This window comes from Malus sylvestris, chromosome 3 (assembly GCF_916048215.2).
Source record: "Malus sylvestris chromosome 3, drMalSylv7.2, whole genome shotgun sequence".
NCBI lineage: Eukaryota > Viridiplantae > Streptophyta > Magnoliopsida > Rosales > Rosaceae > Malus > Malus sylvestris.
In genome coordinates this window covers 10,318,619-10,342,194 of record NC_062262.1, presented here as the reverse complement: position 1 = coordinate 10,342,194, position 23,576 = coordinate 10,318,619, and the positions used below count along the sequence as shown (strand labels likewise).

At 39.7% G+C, this 23,576-nt stretch overlaps 1 protein-coding gene and 1 pseudogene across 1 annotated transcript; both read right to left on the bottom strand.

The window, feature by feature from the left end:
• Positions 1 to 11,047: 11,047 nt before the first annotated feature.
• Positions 11,048 to 17,030, bottom strand: LOC126614730 (MLO-like protein 3). Its single transcript, XM_050282378.1, has 15 exons — positions 16,718 to 17,030; positions 16,530 to 16,587; positions 16,154 to 16,365; positions 15,919 to 16,035; positions 14,014 to 14,074; positions 13,673 to 13,767; positions 13,499 to 13,573; positions 13,280 to 13,371; positions 13,010 to 13,059; positions 12,880 to 12,920; positions 12,608 to 12,781; positions 12,464 to 12,499; positions 12,134 to 12,201; positions 11,926 to 11,986; positions 11,048 to 11,710 (listed from the first exon to the last, which is right to left on the bottom strand). The coding sequence occupies exons 1-15, from the start codon at positions 16,844 to 16,846 to the stop codon at positions 11,333 to 11,335; spliced, it is 1,647 nt and encodes a 548-aa protein (XP_050138335.1). The 5' UTR covers positions 16,847 to 17,030; the 3' UTR covers positions 11,048 to 11,332.
• A 3,422-nt stretch (positions 17,031 to 20,452) lies between these two features.
• On the bottom strand, positions 20,453 to 23,576 carry LOC126616232 (uncharacterized; annotated as a pseudogene).

Genomic DNA, 23,576 nt, shown 5'->3' with positions numbered 1-23,576 from the left:
GAAGTCCATGAAGGGGTTTGCGGAGCTCATCAATCTGGACGAAAAATACGATGGCTACTTCGACGACACGGTTATTTTTGGCCAAAAATATTAAAGAATTGTATCGAGTTTGCACGAGGATGCATACAGTGCCAGATTCACGGGCCTATACAAAGGGTCCCGGCCGAGTCGTTGCATTCGGTCATTAAACCATGGCCGTTTAGAGGATGGGCCATGGACGTAATCGGCAAAATCACGCCATCTTCTGGAGCTGGCAAGCACGCATGGATAATAGTCGCAACCGATTACTTTACTAAGTGGGTCAAAGTGAAATCATATGCCGAGCTAACATCTAAAGAAGTTTGCGACTTCGTGGAGGAACACATTGTGACCAGATTTGGCGTACCAGAAACGATCATAACTGACAATAGAACAATCTTCACAGCCGAGAGGTTTAAAGAGTATATGGCAAATTTGAAAATCCGGCTCGAATAGTCTACACTGTATTATCCACAAGCGAATGGGCATGCCGAGGCAAGTAATAAAGTGTTAATTGGCATCCTCGAAAAGATAATAAAAGAAAGGCCTGGCATGTGGCATTTGAAGTTGAACGAGGCATTATGGGCATATCGAACATCGCCCCGATCGGCGACTGCGACAACCCCGTACACATTAACCTACGGGCACGATGCAATGTTACCAGTCGAGTTAAGCATAAATTCGTTGCGATTAATTGAACAAAGTAGTTTGTTTAGCGCCGAATATAATCAGTCCATGAGACAGGAATTAGAAGATTTGGAAGAAGCGCGACTTGACACTTATAATTTACTGGTGGCACAAAAACGGATTGCCGAGCGAGCCTATAATCAAAAGGTGCGTCAGAAAACATTCGGCGAGGGTGAATTGGTTTGGCAAACGGTGTTACCCGTAGGACTAAAAGACCCTAGGTTCGGCAAGTGGTCGCCAAATTGGGAGGGGCCGTTCATTGTGCATAAAGTATACGGAAAATGGGCGTATCACCTTAAAGACCAGACCGGTGTAGTTCACAGATTACCAATCAATGGGAAGTTTTTGAAGAAATACTATCCGGTCACATGGGAAATGCGGGAATAGAAAACCAGTTCATTCAGATTGATAAGCATGTACAAAATGAGTAAGTCGATTGGTTTACATTCAAATACATTTAAGGTGAAGAAGGTAGAAGAGTGCCGAGCAGGGCCTTCAGCTCCAACCACCGCACCTCGCCCATGATGACCTCGGCCTGCCGATTCTTCTTGTCCAGCTTCAACCGCTCGACCCGTTTTGTGTTCGCCGCATACTCGGTCAAACAAACCTTGCCGCCCGACTCGAAGTCCTTGGCAAGCTCGGAGGCGATGGCCGACCGGCGTTTCGCCAATTCGGCTATTTGACGGTCGAGGTCGGCCAATGCTTCTCCTTTAGCCTTTAGGGCATCAATCTTCAGACGGAGAGTATCTTGAACGGCCATGGCAGCCTGCAAGTCTTGTTCGGCCCTTTGAGCGCTCTAAAAAATACTGAAAGTTTCTCGAACCCGCTCCAAGGCGGTTGACTTCCGAACGACAGCCTCGCCACTCAGTTGACTGTCGGCTCCAAGGTCGTTCAGACAGGCACCCAGCACATCAAGACCCTTGCGCTCAAGGACTTGCGATGCCGAAAGCGACAAGACCTCTTGCAGCCGAGTCAGAGCAGTTGAATCAGCAGTATCAGTTGCGACGACCGAAGGACCAGACCCTCCGGTGGTGCTGGACAAAAGAGCTTTAAATTCGACCTCCCACGAAGCCTGCACACATAAATCAGGTTAAGCTAAAAAAAAGTCATAAAAAAGATAGAAAGAAGGTTTCGTTTCTTTTAACCTGCCAAGAGAAGACCTCGGCCATGTCTCCAGGATCGTTGCTCGAACCTAAAGAACTCAATGGCCGAGCCCAGTGTCTTAGACTGCTTCTCAGTTCACGCGGCCGATGGAGGTTATCTACGTTCGATGGCCACTGAGGTGGCCAAGAAATATAGATAACGCCCTTCGGCGCATAGGATTTTTGATGAAAATAGTGTATAGGCACCTGACATTTAGTACTTTCCTCGTTTAGAATTCTAAGGCAGAAAAGTAATCAAGGAAAGGCGGTAGATGGCACTTACGAAGGCCGAAGCGACTTCCTGGGAAGGAATATTGAGGTCCTGGTCCTGAGGATGAACAGGCGTTTCCGCCGTCGCCTCTGGCTCCTCAGCAGGTCGTTTGCCACGGTTGGCCGTGGAAGGGCGGACCGAGACAGCCGTTTCGAATGCAGGATTGAGATCCGGGTCCTGCAGATGAGCAGGCGATTCCACCGCCGCTGCTGGTTCCCCGACCGGTCGTTTGCCATGGCCGGCTGTGGAAGGATCGACTGGAACGACCGCCTTAGACGTAGGAAGAGGTCGACGGCGGGGATGAGGGCGACTCGTCAATGGAACTTCATTGCTCCCCTCGCTCTCTTCCAGAACGAGGATCGAAGGTTTTGGATGTGCGGGAGATGCCCCCTCGGTCGCAGGGACTGCCTTTTCTAGGACAGGCGCAGCCTCGACCGATGGAGCTACAACTGGTGTCCCGACCTCAGAAACAGGCCGTGGTTGGACTATTTTTGCGGCCGGAGTTGGCTATTTCTCGACCAAGGTTTGGCCGACGGTGGGAGAAGAAGAAACGCCTGGAGTCGTCGCCTCCGTAGTGTGACTGAAGATGACGTGGATCTCATGTGCTCCTTTCTTTGCCAGCTTTTTGACCCGCTTGGCAGGCGGCAGAGGTTCGATGACCGGCTCGGCCTCTTGACGAGGCCGTTTGCGCAGCACAGCAGTCTTGGCCCTCTTAGCAACGACCGATTTCTTCTCGGCCGCAGCTGCAGCGACCACCTCCACCTTTCTCAACGGCCGACTACTTGAGAAAGTAAAAGAAAATTAGCAAGGCAAGTCAATGTGCAAAATTGAAAAAAAAAAAAAGTTACCTTGAGCTTGGGGGGCCGAGGCTTTCTTAGGCCGGTCACCGAAGAGTTTGTTCAACACACCTTCGACCAGAGCCCCAAAGAACTCCTGGGTATACTGTTCCCACCAGTCACCGAAGGTGTCAGTGCAAAGGGTTTCAGGAGTGGCCGGTCGAAGGCGGAAACTTTGGCATTGCTCTTGGAACTCCCTCTTGGCGATAATGCATTCCTTCTCCAAGGAGCCCGGTTCGCGCCCACGGCTTAAGACGGTTCGAGAGGAGAGAAGGGGGACCGGGCAGCCTTGGAGGTAGCCAAGCTGTCGAGCAAGGAAATTAGGATGGTACACTTCCCAGCCCGCTCATTTCCCATCACAGCCGAGAGGAAGATCGCGAGTAAGCACGAACGACCCCCAAGACTGACGAAGGTCGGCATCTTCGTCCGCGCCCCACATTGATGTGGGTAGCTTGATTGAGGAGGGATATTCTCGACGACGGCAGATCAAGAACTCCTCGTTGGAAAGGTCATAAAGGGCGAAAAAGTATTTGAATACCTCTTCGGCTTGGTGAGGGGGTGTTGGTCGGGAGGTCAGCTGAGCCCCAAGCGCTTCCGTTGGTGAGAAATCGACGATCGCTGGCCGAAGGGAGGCGAAATAAACTTGCACCCAGAGTTGAAAGACCCAGAGGGGACCGTTTTGGTATGGGTCGATCTTGTGAAGGGTCGTCTCAGCCAGGCAACAGAAGAGATGGGCCAGGATGTTAGGACTAAGTGTCAGGACGTGACCACTAGCCAGGGCCTCGGCCACCGGCATGTTCTCGACCAAGCATTTGTTCGATTTGGTACAACAAATGTACTTGTTGTACCAATAGAAAAGGAAAGCTTCATGTTCCCCTTCTCGCAGGGCCTCTTCTCCTTGGCCGGCAAAATGGAGATAGAGGGTGTTGTAGTTGAAGAAGTTCTTGTGAAGTTTCTGAACGTCTTCTTTTGAGGGGATGTGACCCTCGCGGCTCAACGTTTCAGAAGCCCGTCGGTCGAAAAGCGTCTTCAAGTCAAGATTCGACGGGTACCCGACGAGGGCAGCATCGATGGGAATTCCAGTTGCTGAAGTTCCCAGAATGGCGGTGACATCCAGAATGGTGGGGCCGATGGGACCAAGAAGGAGAACCATGGTGTTGGTGGCTGAACACCAAAAGCATAGGGCGGCTAGGAGAAGCTCCTTGTCGAGAACGACGTCCATAGATGAAAGGAGGATGACGTCGTAGATACCGAGGGCATTCCATTGCTCGCCGAAGAGCTTTTCCATTCGAACAACCCAAGCTGCCCAGGTTGTAGTGGTCGAAGGCCAGGAGCCTTGAGGTTTCGCCGCATCCCATCTCGACCATTCAAACCCTTGGAGCAAAAGTGATAGGCAATGCTCCTGAAGAAGTCCAGTAATGGCTGACGGTACTGCCACTTTGAAAAGAGGACCCAAGATTTGGTGAGAAGTGCTCATGTCACTTTCAAACCGTATGGTTTTGATTGAGCTTCGATCAAGAATCTTCTGACACTGATCACATTCCCTGGAAAGCTTAGAGATGAGGGAGGCCATTGTAGGAGGTTTAAAAGGTACGGTGAAAAAGGGGTTTTTCTGGGTTGGGGGATTTGGAGACGAAGACCTGGAAAAAGAACTGCGCTGGAGAACAAGAGCAAGAAATTTCAGAGAGATTTTGAAAGCGTAAAGTATGAATGAGGGATTCTCAGTATTTATAGGATTTTAGAAGGAAGGGCAATCGTTCGAAATTCAAAACAAAGGGCAAAATCGACCGAAGGAATCGCTGATCATGATGAACATTCAGGAAATGCAGTTGAGAAGACCGAGAGTCTCAGGTTTTGGGGGCGCACGATTGCGTGTGATGGCGAGATTAATGGCGAAAGACGTTTCGACGTCTGCACGATGACAAGCGGCTCGCGGATTGAGGTAGAGTGGCTAGGTTCAGCCATAAGGTCATGATTGCATGACGGTTCAGGTAGCCGCACGCCTTAGACGTCATTATTAGGGATTGGCCATGTTAGAAGACGCCACGTGGCGAGTTGGTTAGCAGGATCAAGATCGTGCAATCGTGCTCAATAAATGCGCCTTGGAAATAGAGCACTGGGGTTCTGAGGATTACATTCGCTTCTTCAAGGCCGAAACTCGGCCAACGAATTCAGGCCGAGGACCTCAGAAGCGAGGGGGCAATGTTTGGGCCCAAAATAATAGTTTGGGCCGAGTATAGGATCATTCTCGCCCTGGAAGGCCTTGCGATAAGAATGCCATGGATCATTCAGCACGTGGGCTTCTAAACCTAGGTCGGCTAGGTCACAACACAAGACAAGTCGAGTCCTAGTGCAATAGGAAGTCTCGGTAGGATTAATAACTCGGAAGCGAATCCGGCTCGGTTAAGGACTAGGTTCACAATCCTAGTGAAAATAAGACTGGTCGAGTTGGTGCTGATCAGGAGAAGAAGACCTAGTCCGAGTAGGGTTTTAACTCGACCTTGGGGGGAGCCGTTGCTATAAATAGAAGAGGCTGTGCATCATTCAAGGGCCCCTGCAAATCAATACAAAACTGCCCTGCGCAAACTCTCAACAACTTGAGATTTTTTCCTTCTTTTTCGCTGACACATCTTCCGTTGGCATCAACAGCACTGTGGAAGCAACCGGTGATATCTTAAGTCGGCATAGATAGCTCTGTCACCGTAGAATCAGTCGATCTCGCAGTATCTTCCGTTGGCATCAACAGCACTGCGGCGAGAACGGTTGGTTACCTATCTAAGTCTCGGTCGAGGAGGATTTCCGGGTCCTTATTGATTGAGGTTATCTCATTAGCCTTCTCGGCGAAGTGAGGTGTTACAGTATATTGAGCTCGGCGCATTGCATGCCGAGTTGTTTTATGATTGGATACTCCCAAGTAGGATTTAGAGTTCGGCATTCGGATGGCTGAACCACGTTCACCATCAAGACTTATATCTGTTTTGAGTATTTGTGCCCTTACACTTTGGTGTCGATTCGGCGAGAGTTTACTCTGACGAATAACATCACTGTGATCAAATCCGACGACGACGATTCGTGAACTTCGTAAAGAATAGTAACCTTGTCTTCAGGTTCGAGAACCCAAGAGGTCGAGACGCGTTTCTTCCTCGGTCGCAATCGCAAGACGTAGAAGTCAGCCGCGCACCCAACGCAACATCAACAAAATTTACTCCTCGGCCGAGCTCGGCCAACGAGTTGGCACGCCCCGCATTCACCGAAGGACGTAGTTAGCTTATAGATTACTTGGCCTGCGCGCCACGTAGGCTTGGTAGTTTCTAGGGTCAACAATTACACAAACGACGATGATGGAGAAGAGGCAGTTGGTTCTTCAGGCGTTCGCCTCTCAGCTTCCTCCCGAGACTCCGCTCAAGTCTGTGGATCCCCCAGAGGATGCGGGGTTTCAGATCCTTACAGAGACCTTGGATCAGACTCTCGAGCAGAGGCTAATGACGTATGGTAGAGGGATGGGGAATACCCGATGGCGAGAACCTAGAGCCTCTTCATCATCGCAGTCAAAGAGTGTGGTGACAGCTTTGACAGCAGATGTGGCCGACCTTAGGATTGAGCTCGCCTCGTATAAGAGCCAAATGTCATTGATTGTATAGGCCCTCAGTTAGTCCGGCATTCGTCTCCTTGATCTTCGTCCCTCGTTGACATCCGAGCCCCTCCAACTCGAGCATGCCTATAACTCTGCCCCTTCGACCTCTAAGCCCATCCCCAACCTCGAGACCTTCCAGCCGCCTCCGAATGACGACCCTGTAGATTACGCCACATTATTTTCTTAGTTTTTTACTCCCTTACTTTTCAAACATTTTCCTTGTTCATACATTTTATATTTCTTTAAATAAATTATTTTTCTCTTCATTACATTTTTTAATTGCAATTTAATTTTATTACAAAATTAAAAAAACAGAACAAAAAATTAAATTTTAAAAAATATATAATTTTCTTTTTGCATGACGATACATTTGTCTTGCAAAATTCTAACGACTAACAATGTTTCGTTGCGCAAGAATAAACTGTTGTCGCGCAAAGTTTCAAGAGACGAATATTAGTCGTTCCACGTTTGTATCGTGTTATTTTGTGTGACGAAGGCTAAATCGTCGCGCTGCGTTCTTGCGACCAATACTATTATTCGTCGATCAAAGTCTTTCTGCACGATCTTTATGCGACGAAGTTTTCGTCGCTCAGACGTTTGTGTGACGGAAATACACTTTGCGCAACCAACTTTTGTTCGTCACGCAATTAGTTAAACGTAGTAGTGTGAATGCAATGGATAAATGCCGTGGTACTCGACAAACGTGTAGGAACCATTGAGCCCTTTTAGGCTACCATGATTTGGGAGATGCGTAGGTGGGTGTGTGTATATGGAGGAGACCGAATCATCCATGCAGGGACATTTATATTACGGGGCACAGTGCAAAAACTAATAATATGGCCCTTTTAACTAGGGCTGTAAATTGGTTTGAAATGACTTCAGAGTTTGTATTGGATTTGGCATTTTGGCTCTTGTTAGGCTTGTGAATTTGGTTTGTGAAATAAACAAATAAGGTCTATGTTCGGCTCGATAAGAAACAAATTAAGTTTGAATGACATTGGTGTGTTTGGCTCGTAAAACTTGTGAGCATCTCATATTTTTCATGAAACAACTCGAACTAAAATACATTTAAGAAGTTTGTTTGCAATGAAAGGGCATGTTTGAGATTTTGTTTTCGAGAAATTGCGTTTAGGTAATTTTACCAAGTTTAGATTGGCCATCTTCAAGTTGACTTTACTTTTTAAGTTAGAGATTGAGATCATGTCCTCCATCTTCTTTAATTTCTAAAGAAACTACAAGTATGATAACCTAACCTCCCCCTAAGTTCCAGTCATCAATCTAATGAGAAAAAGACGTTTTTGTGACTCTTAAAGTACTCACTACAAAAGTTAAGCTCATTTGAGACGGACTTTTTAAGGGCTGATGTAGAACAATTTTCATTATTTTCTCGATAGCTACTGATTCTCAGTTTAGAATGTGAAACCATTAAACTCCTGTCTTCAAAAGTCATTATTGTCTGGCTTAGTTAAATCCTCAACTCATGTAATGTTTATAAAAAGAAAAAGTATTTGAATTTTTTAAACTCGCTTAAACTTGGTTCGTATAATATATAAGTAAGCAAAACCTAACTTGAGTCGAACTCGTAAAAAATTAAACAAGCCAACTACAATTCGTCCTTAGTTGAAAAAATCATTCATTTCATAAATAAAACTCATCACCAATTTTGAAAATAGAAAACATCAATCTTATAACTACAAGGGTACATTTGTACTTAAGGGTATGTTTGGGCGAGGAACTTCTAAATTTTTGGATCACAAAAAGTTTAATATGAGGGATTAAAAATGTACCATATAAGCATTACAAAAGGCATGATAAAGGGATTTGCAAATGATTACTTCGAATGAGCCATTTACAAATCCCTATCATATATGTTTGTAATGTTCATGAACGTATTTTCTGATTCCACCTATTTTACTTTTTGTGATCCATTTATTCATTCTTTTTCTAATTGCCTTGCAATTTGGAAGTCTCTCGTCCAAACACACCCTAAAAGGTATTTTTATACTAATTCAAGCAACTTTCACTGGAGTTTTTGATGAAAGCGGGTATGTGAAAGTGATTTTAAACCTTGGGACTACATGTGTAATTTCATAAACCTGAGAGAGTTATGTAAATACTTGATAAACTTCATGTGGTGTCCCAGTGGCCCAATAGGAACAATCCGAGTCAAATAAGGCTGAAAACTAAGCTCTAACATGTTTTTAATAATTTTCTTTCACAAGTGGGTCTCCAACTTTAACCATATGTTTTGTCGCACCAAGATTTGATTGATCGATTCCAATTTCTACACCAAAATGGTTGGTGTTTTCGGTCTACCTTTGGGCCTGTGGGCCTTTCTATTAATTGTCGTAAATTGGCAAAGGGCATTGCCCTTGTCTCTTATCTAGTACTACATGTTTGATTCTTCTAGCAAAGGTTTCTTTCTTGCCACAGTTTTTTATCTTATGATTGGACATCTTCGAGCTGATTGATGTTTCTTGCCCTGATGCATTTTTAAAGTCAATAATTTTGTATAAGGTTTGTCTTCTGTTTCCTGTATTGTAATACAACGATACTGAGGGAAGATGATTTGGACAAAGCCGAACAAAGGATCATCAAAAGTTAAGCAACGACTCTGTCATTTATGAAACTCGAATTTGAGATTTCTCACCTACAGGTAACGAGGAATAACACTAGACTATATTAGTAATGGTTTTTCTTTTGTCTTTTATTTTTTTAATTGTATGGAACACTTTTGGAATTCTTATATGAGGTTGATGTATAAGGCAGCACTCTCAATGAGACGCCACGTATTGTGTCCAACTCCGTGGGAAGGCTGCTCTATGTGTCAGCACTGACCTAGGAGAACAACTTAGCCCGGTTCATCTAAAGTCCTTCTCCCGAACAAGACTTTCACCTTTTGTCGAACTGGCATCAACGAAAGTATACCATTCGTAGATGTGTGTTTTATTTTTTATTTTTTTTGTCAAACCATTAGCAGATGTGTTCGCATGTAACCATTAGTTGGACCATTTAAATTTTGTTCAATCTCAGTCTTATAGGCTCAAATCCTTAAACCAAACCGTATGATTCTTAGGGTCGACCGGCTTGGCAATGAATTAGTTTAAAATGCCAAATTTCTCATGCAATGCCATTGCTTTATTTGGACTAGGGTAATCTTTTTCCAACAGCAAAATTTACACAAAGGCTCAAAACAAAGTATACACAATGAAAAAGTGGACCTTCCAAGCAAAACACAAAGAGCCCAATAAGAGTTGAGGCCCAAAACCAGACTGCTACCACGGTCGTTGCATACCAGCACGAACCACCGACCCAACAAACGCCAGAAATCCAACCAAACAACGCTAGAGATAGAAGGAAGGAAGACTCTATCATCCAGTAAAGAGCACGTCTCTAATCGCAGCCACCAATTAGAAGAAGCCAAAGAAGCAGTGGGATTCCCACGGGCGAAACTGCCAACAAAGGCAGAGAGACGGTGGTGGTGGTGTGAACACTCGAGCCGGTGTGGATACTAGAACTGTACACACCTAATGGACGGCAACAAATCGTAGTCAATAATGATTGCAGACTTGAGTTGAGATAAAATTGATGAAAGACAGAGCCAAGTAAGTGAGAACGAAGTGAATGAAAGGATAGATTGGAGTTGCGAGGATGGATGAAGGACGTGAAGATGGATGGATAGCAAGGATTAGAGGAAAGATAAGAACGGATTTGAGGGCTTAGTCAAGTAAGATCAACAACTATTGGTGTTGAAAGACTAGGCTGGTTGGGAAGGATAGCCAGGGGATAATAGTAATATAAAGTAAGGAAGGAAAAAGAAAAGAGGAAAAGGAAGGGACAACCACCGACCCTGGCCATAGCTAGGGCTGGTATCATACGAAATTGACGAAAGGGTAACCACTCACACCATGGTGAGAAAAATGTCATAGAGAGTCTCTCACCAAACGGGAGAGAAACGAGATTTCCTGTAATCTATGTCATTTTTATTCTTTAAATTAGGAAATAGGGCAAACAAAACTACGATCTCGTTTGAATGTGCTTTCAAAATGACTGAAAGCGCTTTTAGAGAAAATGTTTTTTTGTTTCAAAAGCACTCAAAGTGTTTTATGCAAGAATCACATAACTGATGCTTCTTTCAGAAAGCATTTAAATGTTTTTTTCAAAATTTATTTGCATTTTTACTAAGAATTGGTTCAAAAAACATTTTTACTAAAAATGTTTTTAATCATTTTAAAAGCACATTCAAACGAGCTCTACTTCTAGAGTTGCAAGCCAATTCCGTTGTTCCCAGCAAAACTTAAAATTTTACCTTATAAGCTGTTAATTAAGGATAAGGACTGTTCTGGAATCGTTAATATAAGGAATCATTCATTCTTACACAAATCACAGTCTAACACATGTAAAGTAACTTAGTAAAATATGCAAAAGAAAAAGGTTTTACCCACATATCAAGCTGTAATTTATCTGCAATGATAAATTCTTATTACTCATGTAAAGAGCCAAGTATTTTACGTTAATTAATGGATACAAGCATTAAAAAAATATAATCTGGAGCACATCATAAGATTGGAAGTTACAATTTAAGGCTTATTAACCTTGAGGGAAAAACAAATAGAGAAATGTAAACTACCAATTATATAGGTATGCTAAAATTGATTAGAGAAACTCCAATCCTCTAATGGGCTAACCTATTTATCATACTTGCTTTTCTTTTTTTTTTTTTGGCCAAATAAAATGTTTAGGTTTAAGTTTGTGTTCTGGTGACCTCCGGCATTCCTATATGTACCTCAGTAGATGAAGCATTACTAGCTAGTTCAATTTCATTTTGTCCAACCCTTTCTTGATGATCTTCAACAATTTCTTCGTTACCATAAAAATTCTCAGTTTCTCTAGGGTGACTGTGGTTCATTTCGGCGAAAGAAAGTTGGGGACGATGAGAAGAAAAATCTGGGGAATTCATGATTTCCCAGCTGCTTCCCACCGTAGATGAATCTTCGTCATGACCAGATTGTGAATAGTGTGATTTATTTTTCCTCTTTCTCTTTACATCAGCGTGCCACTGCTTTATAACATATGTTGTTTGCTCTTCAAGCACTGCTGCACTCTTGAAATTTGATCCCATCTGCATGCATAACCCGAGTTTAGGTGTACATTAACAAGGGTTATATTTTCTACTGATGTCAAACGATATGTTCTGCTATCAAACTGTTAACTTTAACCGCTGATGAATTAGATTTGCATTCGAATCTGTGATTCAGATTGATAGTTTGAAACAAAACATACATCTGACAAGAGAAAACAAATATATGCGCATATGCACGTAAAGGCATGCATTACCTGGGTCACTAGAGCATAGAGAGGAAGAGTAATGTAACTGCACATCACTTGGACCGTCACCCTACAGAAATTTGTCAACAATTTACTTTTAGTGGAACAATACTAAGCAGCATCCCGATTTGTACAATGACACACATATGTGCAAACTTGAGTGTGAATACGTAGATGAAGAGAATCAAAGTAGAGGAAGATGAGCGTTGGTACTCACGCTAAAACCACTCGTACAATTGTAATCTGTATGTGTTCATGGTAGCAGGAGTGTATCCCAAATTGTATCTGAAAATAATTGAGAGGAGAGGTAAGTTAGCTTTATCGTAATTTTCATTGAAACTCAGGGACTTTTATCTTTAGTACTAGTTCAATCAACTAAACATGAGTACTGTAGTTTTACTAAACAGTTTGACATGTTATATTGTCACGTTGTAAAAAATAATATATATATATAACATACGAATATAGTATAACATAAGAAGTTGTTTGTCAATTGTTCACATTTCTAACTAAATAAAACGAACAAGTGAAGATTAATACGACATACCGTGACCCATATGAAGAAAGCAAGTTCAAAAGCATTCTGAAAAGTTGAATCATGTCAGTTGATTTGATCATAGTAATAACTGAAGTGATTAGTTAGGCATTAGTACGTACTCATACGGAGTTAAGAAAGAAGATCAATATTTACCATAAACAATGTGAGATGTACAAGAGTCAAGACGAACCGCGGTTGATTGAACCAGAAGTGACTGTCCTTTGGTTGCACCAGAGGAGCTCCTTGAATCACATTATGCTGGTCATGAAGTTGATGAGCCATGTTTGCCACTACTACTTCAAGTTTGGTTCCAAGAACTAGCACTATCTACGAGCACATAATTCTTAATTAGCCCTTTAATTCATACAAGAATTAGTAAAATAAACCCACGATTAGAAAGAGCTAGTTTAAGATTTAGTGCATACAATTAGTGGCACAAATGATACCCAGAGATACACCTGCCAACCTGTTTAAGTTCATAAAATTAATTAATACCAACCAGAATTGAAACTTCTACGTTGAATAAGTAAATTAAACTGGTTTCTGCTTAATTACCATGCACGTCGAGGAGGATGAAGATGACGACTATAAACCACATGAAAGGGCTGCCAAGCGATGAATTTCACAAACACACAATTAGGAAGTTGTTATAAAAGGAGTCGTTGATTGAATATCTCACATAAATGGAATATGGACATACCGAATACATAGGTGATATATATTTATGTGAAAGATATGATTGTATGTTATCAGTATTTTAATTGTAGATAATAATAGAAAAAAATTGACAAAAAATAAAAAAATAAAAAATTAACAGTTGGCAACCTGATTCCGACTACAGCTCTAAAATCATCCTCCAGTGATCGTTGTATATACTTTTGGAAATCGAATGCATTGTTGTTTGTTGGAAAATGAGTCTGCAAAATTTGTGAAAAACATAGTTTAGATATAAACTACTGAAATGTGAGAAACGAGAACTAAATAACAGTGAACTGAATGATATGGTTTTGTGTATTATTTGTTTATCCATTTAATTATACTCACCGAAACGAAACCATGACGCAGAGTGAGGTAGTCAACTTTCTCCACTGAATGGAAAAACTGCCGGAAGAAGCACCTCTGCAGAAAAACCAGAATAAAATAATCAAAATTTAATAAATAGTTAAGAGGTACCTCCTCTCTTTTACTAAACCATAAAGTGAAAAGAAATCAACTCACAATCCACAGTCCAACAGATGTTCCACTTCCTGTAGAAGAACTCATATGTCTAAGAGCAAATGTTGTCTGCCTTGTAAACCTAAACCGATTAGGATCTACACCCAAAAGTTGAGTATTGAAAAAAAAGGGTTGGATTAGCTGCTGTATTTTATTGAAATTGGATCATGGAATAAATTAAACAAGTTAAGCTAGATTAGTTTACACAGAAAAACAAATTAAAACCACACCTAATCCAATAATCAATAACCACATCATTTAGTTTACACAATTTTGTTTAAAACTTTGGTCTCTCTAGCATTACCCAAAATCAAATTAAGAATTTATGTCATTGTTTATCTTACCATTTGCCACTTGGTATTCCACTGTCTGAGTTTCTTTTTCCCATGCTTCCCAACGCCTCATCTGTTAATTTATTTGAACACAAAACCAGTTACCCGAGTAGCCAATAAGTAAAAAAAAAAAAAAAAAAAAAAAACAAAATTAATAATAATTATAAAAAAAGTGATCTGTCATTTAAGCAAGTAAATGCTAGTAAATGCTGTTGAAGCATAAATCGTGAACTGATGTGCTAAGTGTTTGTATTAATCCTAGCTTACATTGCTGGAGTAATTAGCTCAGGTTTAAATGTAATTTTACTTATTTAAGTATCATAGGTCTTAAGTAAGTGAGGTGTCATGTGTCTTCATCTTATAGGATGTAAGATGGAAGACTGAAATTGCTTTGATGTAAACATGAATACTGCCAAAACTATGTCACCATTAGAAGTGTGTGGGATTCTTCACACACTTGCTAGCAAGCTCATGCTGTGTGTGCGAATGAAAATTTGCAGTCACATTCTCTGCTTGCAGTCTCTCTCTCTTTCATCATTCTTCATTCTCTGTACTGTAACTTCTTCTTCTTGATGAAGTTGTGAGGTTATTGCACACAAATCTCCCATTTAAATTCGAATTCTAACAAAAGCCTCCCAGGGGAGAGCAGAAGCTTCAGGATTAGTATGCCCTGGATTCCCGGACTCATTCTCATCCTAATCCACCATGAAAATTCGAAATCTACAAAAACATTCTAGGAAAAGGCTCGTAATGATCTTCTCAACAATCACAAGGTGCTTAAGTAGCAGGATGGGAGTTCAGACTTGGCGAATGAGCTCATGCCGCGGGAGAGGAAAGCGGGGCTAGCTCAACGTTGAACTAAGAAATTCATTCAGGGATCAGAACATTCTAATGCCGGAATAGAGAAAACAGGAAAGCTACAGGATCTATTGGTTAGATCTGACTCGAATGCTACTGATAGCTAAACATTTTGATCTGCTACTCGGATTGCAAGTCTAGAATATATGTTTTTAATGATTTTTCGATGAACGATTTAGAACACAACAAATTGAAGTGCCCGCCAGCTTGTGTACTTGCTACCACAATATTTTTATAATTAATTAACATGTAGTAACATAATATATATGTAACACAAATAGGATTAGAATAATATTGAAAAACTATTTACTTTTCCTTTAACTATGAAATGACGTATGATTAATTTAAAATTGGAGGGGAATGTGTGTGATCCGAATCTTAATGCATTTTTTCTGCCTTTCAATTCTCAAAGCTTCTCCAACTGCCTCATGGGGTGCATGCAATTGACTTCACACACCCAAAAGTGCAAAATTTTCCATGTACAACAAGGACTTCGTTACCTAATTCTTTTGAGTTTCAGGTTGGGATGCATTCTCAAAATCTTAAAAAAGTCAATGTGTAGAAATTTAAATAAGTTTTACTATTTTTAACAACCAGATTCTCAAACCTGGTCCGTGAAGGTGAGGTCATTGTTAATGGGGTGTGGTTAGGAGAACATTGGGTGCGATCTATAAACATCCAAAATGTTGTTCGTAGACAATTATTGAACGATCAATTTTTGTGCATGTTACACGGTTTTTACTCTCAACGTCGTTGGTCTAGCAGGATGCCTTTATTGGACAAAAGTTCTATACAAAAAAAAGGACAACTCTTGCAAGTGGCCTTTTCCACAGTGATGGATGTGTTGAGCACTTGCATGACGGTATAGATTTAAATTCCATCGGTGACTAATCAAACAAAATCTATAGTTTGATAAAAAAAGAACAAAAGGGAAAGACAAGAGCCATCAAACATTTTCCCATACAAATGTCAAAGGCATTATAGCCAAAAAAAAAAAAAAAAAAAAAAAAAAATATATATATATATATATATATATATATAGAAAGGTGCGTAGCATACCTTGGCCCTTCCTAAAGCCATGGTGAGAACACTATACACAATCTGCATAACTGCCAAAACAAAGATGAAATTGTTGAGCTGATTGAGGCCCCCTTGAGATATAAACGAGGTCTTTCCCTGCAAACCCAAATTTTTTTAATTAAATAAAACTAAATTAAAAGAGAAAATACAACTAACCTTAATTTTCATCCTAAAAATATAAATATAAATCAAAACAAAATACTTATTAACATACCTGGGTTTCACAGTGATCCTCACTGGTATCAGCTGCTGCTAGCATTCTTTCTACTGATATTTGCTCAAAACCAAGTGCTTTGGTGGTTTTTGTTGGTGCTTTTTTTCTGCAGGGAAGCATGGTATATGCAACTTTTGTGGGTATGCATATTTTGGATATGGATCTTTGTGATACTGTCAAAATTAGTGACATAAATCCCAGGAGTATAAGAACTGCACCAAAAAAATAAAAATTTGATTCAGCAAATCCTATAAATTATCAACTAGAACATACATTCTGCATCAAACCGCTGACGTTGAAAGAATAGTCAGAATAATTAGGATAGGCAAGTTCGATCATTTTTCAATGAATATACCAACAAACTGAAATAACTTACCTGATTTGAGCTTCTCTACGGCCTCGAACAAGGCTGTCTTTCTGTGAGTTTTGAGCCACTGCACCAAAATACATATGATCAAATTAAAGAAATTTTGAAATCAGTGAAACCACCTTCAAAAACCATATGACTCTTTTCAACAAATTTGATGGTAATATAATATCTTACAAGGGGTAATATGTACATACTTTGCTAATGAGATGGATCAAGTGCTCTATAAATAGAGAGAGAAATATGAACACAAAGCAAACTGCTGCCAAAGCCCAGGTGGGTGTGTCTTGAAGTGAACGGCTGGATGCTGATCCTCCAGAAGCCATAATTTCTATGTTTTCTTGGGGGAAAAATGGATCAGCATCAATGGAGGAATTAATGAAAGAGATGAAAGAAAGCACAAAGAAAATTTGTTAATTTAAATACTCCAAACAAATAGAGAAGAAGAAAGGGATGAAATGTTCAAATCTTATATGCTGCTATGACTTTCAAGTCCAAGCAAAGCCGCACCTTGTGAAGGTCGTATCCATTAAACTTGGTTTGACACGCTGTATTATATATATATATATATATATAATGAAGGTTTGTTTGAAGGGTTTTCCTGGTCCCATATTTTTTTTGTTGGATCTTATGTCCCATTTGTCCCATTTGGGAACCATATTTTTCCGGTGGGTGCATTTTTGCTTGCTGATTCCTGTCTTCCTAACAAGTAGATGTGGCGGAAAACATTTACATGTCTATGCATTAGTGTTGGTTTAGTACTCATTGATTCATCTCTCCCCTAACAATTATAACTGTCTTATTCACCAACACTATCGTTCTACTAAAAATATTTTTTTAAACAAAACTGTACTAATGCTATCACTCTACTAAAAATACTTTTTAAACAAAACCGTGTAAGTCACATGTTTAGACTTTTTACTTAATTAGTATGAGAGGTGTTTGTAAAAAAAGAGTACATGTTTAGATTTGAAACGTTTGACAAGAAGAAACTGAAAAGAATTGAGCAATTGTCTTTGTATAAAGACCCCACCTATATTAGAGAAATGCCAGCAAACTATGTGAAGGGCACTTGCTAATTCATGCTTGTGAATCATAAAAGGATTCATAACCACAACTGCTACATCAAAATCATATAGTTGACATTTAAATTAGTTTTTTTGTTTCGAATAGTCATTCAAATTTCGTTCCCGATATCAAATTACTTACCTTTTGAAGTTATGGCCAATTATCGATTTTTCACAAGGGGGATTTTTAGGAAATAATATTTTCAATTTCCATTTCATAACTTTCAGGTCAGATTAATTTTTTTTTTAAATTTGTTTTTGGAATTTGGGTTTAGATTTCTGCAATTGGATTTGGATTTCTCAATTTGAGTAATTTGAATTTCTGAGAATGCGTGTTTGATTTCTGCAATCGAATTGGTTGGATTTTTGAGCATGCATGTTGGATTTCTGAGCATGATGTTGTCGTTTCATATATTGAAAATTATATCCGAACTGTACCGAAATCTCGAAAATTTTTCAGGAATCCCGAAATTTAGGAATATCGAAATTTCGATTCGGTTTTAGTTTTCGAAATCCTGTCCCGAAAATGATCGATTCGAGATTCAGGTTAACATTTTTGGATTGAGATCCTGGTCTGAACCACCCCTATATATAGAAATGATGTAATGGTTGTTTTTTTAATTGTCATTGCATTTATAATTTTACCTGTCTATATTTGAAGATGTCTTTCTATCTCCTTATTTCTTTCTCTCTCTTTCTTTCTTTCTTGGTACTTCTACCCTCCTTCTTTTGACCTCTCTCTTTCTCCCTCTTGCAAAAGTGCAGGAATTATGAAACTGATCTTGCTGAAGCGCAAAAATTTTTGAAACCGATCTTGCAAAAATGAGTGAATTGTGAAACTGATTTTATAGAAATTAATTTTTATGGATCTGAAATTAGTTTGACGTTTTTATAGATATTGTAATTTTGGTTTGGTTAAGTAACAAGTTCATTGGCGGCATGATTGGGATTTTAAAATTTTAGTTCGCTTGTTTTTGGGCTAGGTTTGTTGGAAATTAAGCTTTTGCCTCTCCTTAAAATGATTCAAAACTAGTTGAATCCTATGAAATGTATTTTGTGATTTTTTTTTTGTCACTATAATTAAGTAGAGCTCCCTGAATAAAGTCATACTAAATTTACTATAAAATACAAAAGTTGATTACGAAATACATAATTTTAGCAAATAACTTAAAATTCTTTTATCAGAATAAGTTCAAAACACATCGAAAAAATTAGGAATTTTTTTATATTGTTCTTGGAAGAATTATAATTGCATTCCCTCGCTATTATGCCACTTGCAAATAACGTATCTTATATAGCCTCTTTCCCTCCAAGCGCTTTCTCCCTCCTTTTCCAGAAACCCAAATCGGCAGCCACCATAGTCGTCGTTGCCCCCCTATACTTTCAATAACCAAAAAAGAAAATAACTCATATTAAGGAAAGAAAAAACTCGTATTAAAGAATGCGACCTTCACTCTACGATTTTTCAATCTTTTGGCTTTCGTTTTTGTTCGGAAGCATCTGCTTGAATTTGTTTCCGTTCCATGACTTCCATACACACCTTGCTGCATATTAATTCGTACTCTCCTCTTCCTCTAGAAGTCCACAACTTAAACGCCGGGCAAATTCTCATGTCTCAACTTCAGAGTCATTGCTTGCATATAATTCTCGGAATTTGACTGGTTAGAACTTAGGACCCAATATTAGAACACGTCTTATTCTGTCAATTGGAAGCTTTTCCAACAAGCAATTTTTCAAATTGTTCATAATAGAAGAGATACTGGACCTAATTACTGCCTATTCTTCACAGTACGTGGTCAGCTTAGCCACCATCAAATTCTTTAGAAAATTGGCTACAAATTTTGTCCAAAAAGAAAATCTTTCACATGCTGTTTTTAGCTAATTTTCAATATTTATAAAAAGGTAGTTATCGTCTACCTCATTATTATATTTTGTCAATTTGTCCCCTCCACATGTAAGACACTGCCAATTTTCCTTCTAAATTTAAGTCAATTACCACCTAAACTTTTATAATCAGCCCAAACTCTCCTTACAATTAGATTTTTGAATTTTCCAATCCAACATTCCATCTATTTTTATCACATATGTTCATGTGAGAAACTTCTGAGAGTGAGCAAGTCATTTTGTGCCCAACTAAGCATTAGATGGAAAGGAAGAAAGGTAGAAATTGTTGTAGGAATGGGTGAGGGACAAAATGACTTTTTTCTCGGAAGTCTCTCATTTGGACAATGCGTGCAAAGATAGACAGAATGTTGGATAGAAATTTTGAAAATCTAAAGACGGGGATTTTGCTTAGTATAAAAATTCAGGGGTTAATTAGTAAAAACAAAAGGACCTGGAGCAAAGCAAGAGATCACAGTAAGAATTATTTTCAAGCCACAATTTTTTTTTATCTCCATGCACTACTAAATTAAACAGTTTGCGCAATGAGGAAGATTTTGTCGCGCAAATCATTATTAGGTCGCACAAAAACTATGGCGACCAGAAAATCGTTGCGCATATTTTGTTTCTCAAAGGTCGTGAAAAAAGACATTGCGCGACGAACAATTTCAAACTCGTCGCGCAAAAAAAATTGCGTGACGCTTTATTACTCGTCGCGCTAAAGTTATACGGACGAAGGTTTTTGTTGTACGATATAAAAGAGTACAAGTGCGCTTTGTGACTAGTTTGTCTCGAAAAGTTTACAGGACGAAAAATGTTAGAGGCATGTGGTAATGCACGACGAAGTTATAAGACATGCTTAATTTTGCGCGACGACTAGTCAACATCGCGCAAGTGTAATTTTTATCAAAAAAAAAAAAGAATAAAAGGAAAATTAAAAAAAAAGATTTCATACTAATGACAAAAAAAAAGGAAGCAAATTAATGAATAAAAAAACAATTTTTATTTATAATATAAATAAAAATGTACATACAAATATAAAGTTTTAAAAGAAAGCAGGAACAAAACTATGAAAAAAAAGCGGAAAGATCTATAGGAATGTCGTTCAAAGGATCTTGTTGCTGGTTAGGGACGGGTCGGAGGTCAATGGGCCTAATTTCTGTGCTTGCTCAGTGTGGAAGGGTTGTGAGGGCGATGGTGCAGAAAAACCGGGGAGATATATTCCGGAGGAACTGAGGGCTTGTACAAGCATCGACATTTGAGACTTGTACAATGCTAGCTTACTCCTTAGGCCAGCGACTTCATGCGTCAAAGCCGTAACTTGGCCCTTTGACTACGAGGATGACGAGGCTCTACTCTCCCGCCGCCTGGCATTTCCCATCCCCTGACAATAAGTCCCTGGCCTCCGACCGAAAGTCTGGTCCAATGTCTCTGTCACAATGTGAAACCCTGCATCCTCAGGGGGATAAACAGACTCAATCGGCGTGTCCGAGGGAAGCTGGGATCGGACTCTTAAAGCACTGACTGACTCTTCTCCACCATAGTCGCCTTTGAAAAAAAAACATGGATTATTAATAGAAAACAATTTGAAATAATTAGTATAAATGTTGAATGCATCAGAAATTACTTACATGAAGGGACTCGGTCAACTTATTCCCAGGCCGAACATAAACGTCAGCAAAGACGTTGATCTACGGAAATTTTGAACCTTCCTGAAATTGAAAAAGATAAGGAAAATGTTAGTAAGAAAAAAAAAATTATCAGCGGCATTTTAAAATTGGAAATGAAAGATGTAATATATACCTTCCGTCGCGCCTCCATCCTATAAGAGAAAGGCCTTGAACCCGAATGGTGGAGAAGAGTCTTCTTTTCCCGATTGATCTTGTTCGCCTTTGCCTTCTTCTGTTATAAAAAAATAAACATATTAGTTGTAATACTTAAAAAAAATAAATAATAAACATTAGTAAAAATTAAAAAAAGTAAAATGAAAGAAGTCGTAATTAAAAACGCACCATATAGCCCGGCTCTTGAAAATGACCGCAAAGCCAAACCTAACTATCTTGTCGATCCTCCAACTCTTTTAGACAACCTTCCTCGAGAGCGACCTGCAGATCATCAAATTGCTGGAAACATTGGTGCAGGTCACTCTTCCACTGCTTGTAGCATTCGGAGAAGAGCCGATTGAGGTACGCGAACATGTCTTCGTCCATGTCCTCCAAATTGTAGTTTGTCTACAATGTAACAAATATTTTGAAAGTATTAGTAATAAATATAAATATATAAATTTTACATGAAAAGCATTAAAAAGGCAACGCTACTTATGGACAATTGGTTGCGTACCGTGTTCTTCGTCTCCTCCGGCATCGCCTTCCAAGACTTCCACTACATAGGGCAAAAGGTCCGCACAACATGCCCAATGTCATGGGCCAATGCACTATGCTGCTCCGCCGTTGGTGCTGCCTTATGTTGCTCATCGTATTCGATTGGGATACGATTGTTGGTCACCCGGGTGACCTTGGCCGTCTTTAATTGCCGACAAGGTCCCCGGGTGTTTTTCTTCGCTGTAAATAGATGAAAAATAAATCATTAACCCAAAACTAATAACAAATCCTACTAAAATTTCGGCATAAACTCCCCTATAATTAACACATTTCCCAAAACCCTGAAAATAGCATAAACAATATACGCATCCAACACAATGATCACAACAGTTTAATAAAAGGTTTGGAACGATGACAACTTTTTAATCCTTACATGACATAACTTAACAAATTGAACCTAAAATAACAAAATTCAGTTAACATGGGAATGAATTAGGATTGTATACTTGGCCGTGTAACCAAGGCATCGGTTGTGGATCCTGATGGCGACATCTGGTCCGTAGTATAGGGGCGCCAGTGAGTACGTCAGGAGCTAACAAGCAATGCCACCGAAGAAGTCGACGATGCCTGCGCCTGTGGGACTGGAGGACTAACTGGGTCAACTGGATTGACCGGCCCATGGTCCATCTCTGCCGGAGCAGTGGTGGCAGTAGTAGGTGTAGTCGTCGGATTAGGTGTAGCCATCGGACTAGGTGTAGAAGTCATCGCCCTTCGGGTTCTAATAAGCTTTGACATCTACAAAATTGGTAATCAATTTGTTTGTACACAAAGATTTAACTTACCTTACACGTGCTAATAATTTCAACTTAAATTTAAAACTAAATTTAAAAACCCTAATTTTAAACCCAATTCAAGTTTGGCAGAAACAAAACTTAAAACTAATATACTATACACAAATTAATCAATTTAGATAGGATATAGACCCATCAATTATAACTTATAAGAAGAATCTAGCATAAAGGAGTAGTTGAAGGCAAAATCTAGTATGTACGTGCTCTGTGTGTGTCAGGGAATTCAAGTGACAAATAAACCACAAGCTAGCAATTTGGCTCCTCGAGGGTAGGCAGAAACCAAGAACATACACCCAATTTAATGGATGGAAACAAAAAAGTATGACACATATTCAATAATAACCATGGATACAAGCATCATAGCCAGAAAAAGAAAGCATTAGGCATCTTAGGAGTTACAAAGTCCAATATATCACACCAATACACACAACAGGTGCTATAACACAATTAAAACAAAGGGAAGCAGAGGATAACTGATAACCTTCTTTGCATCTCCCTAGAAGCAGAGATGATAACCTTCTATTTTCAAAAATCGAAGCACAATATTGGTCAATGAATACAATTAGAAAACTAATGAAAGAGAGTAACCAAAACATCTAATTCTGATATGCAAGCTCTCATCAAATGAACCTTAAAAAAGCAAGTCAACCACAACAATACCAAAATCCATAGGGCTACTTTCGAGCAGACCACTTGAGCTTGAAGTCAAACAACAATACTAGAAAGCAATGGAAGGTAACAAAATTATGGAAATAGTAATTAAAATTACCATAAAGTAATGCAGGTGACCAAAGTGTACGTCCAAAAGCTAGTGGATTGTTCTCCTGAAAATTGAAAAAAATCAAGAATGACAATCTTATCATATGAAAGTATTTTTGTTAAAGAATGACATTATTAGCAATGAAAGTATTTGTTGACAAAAAACCTCACCCGATA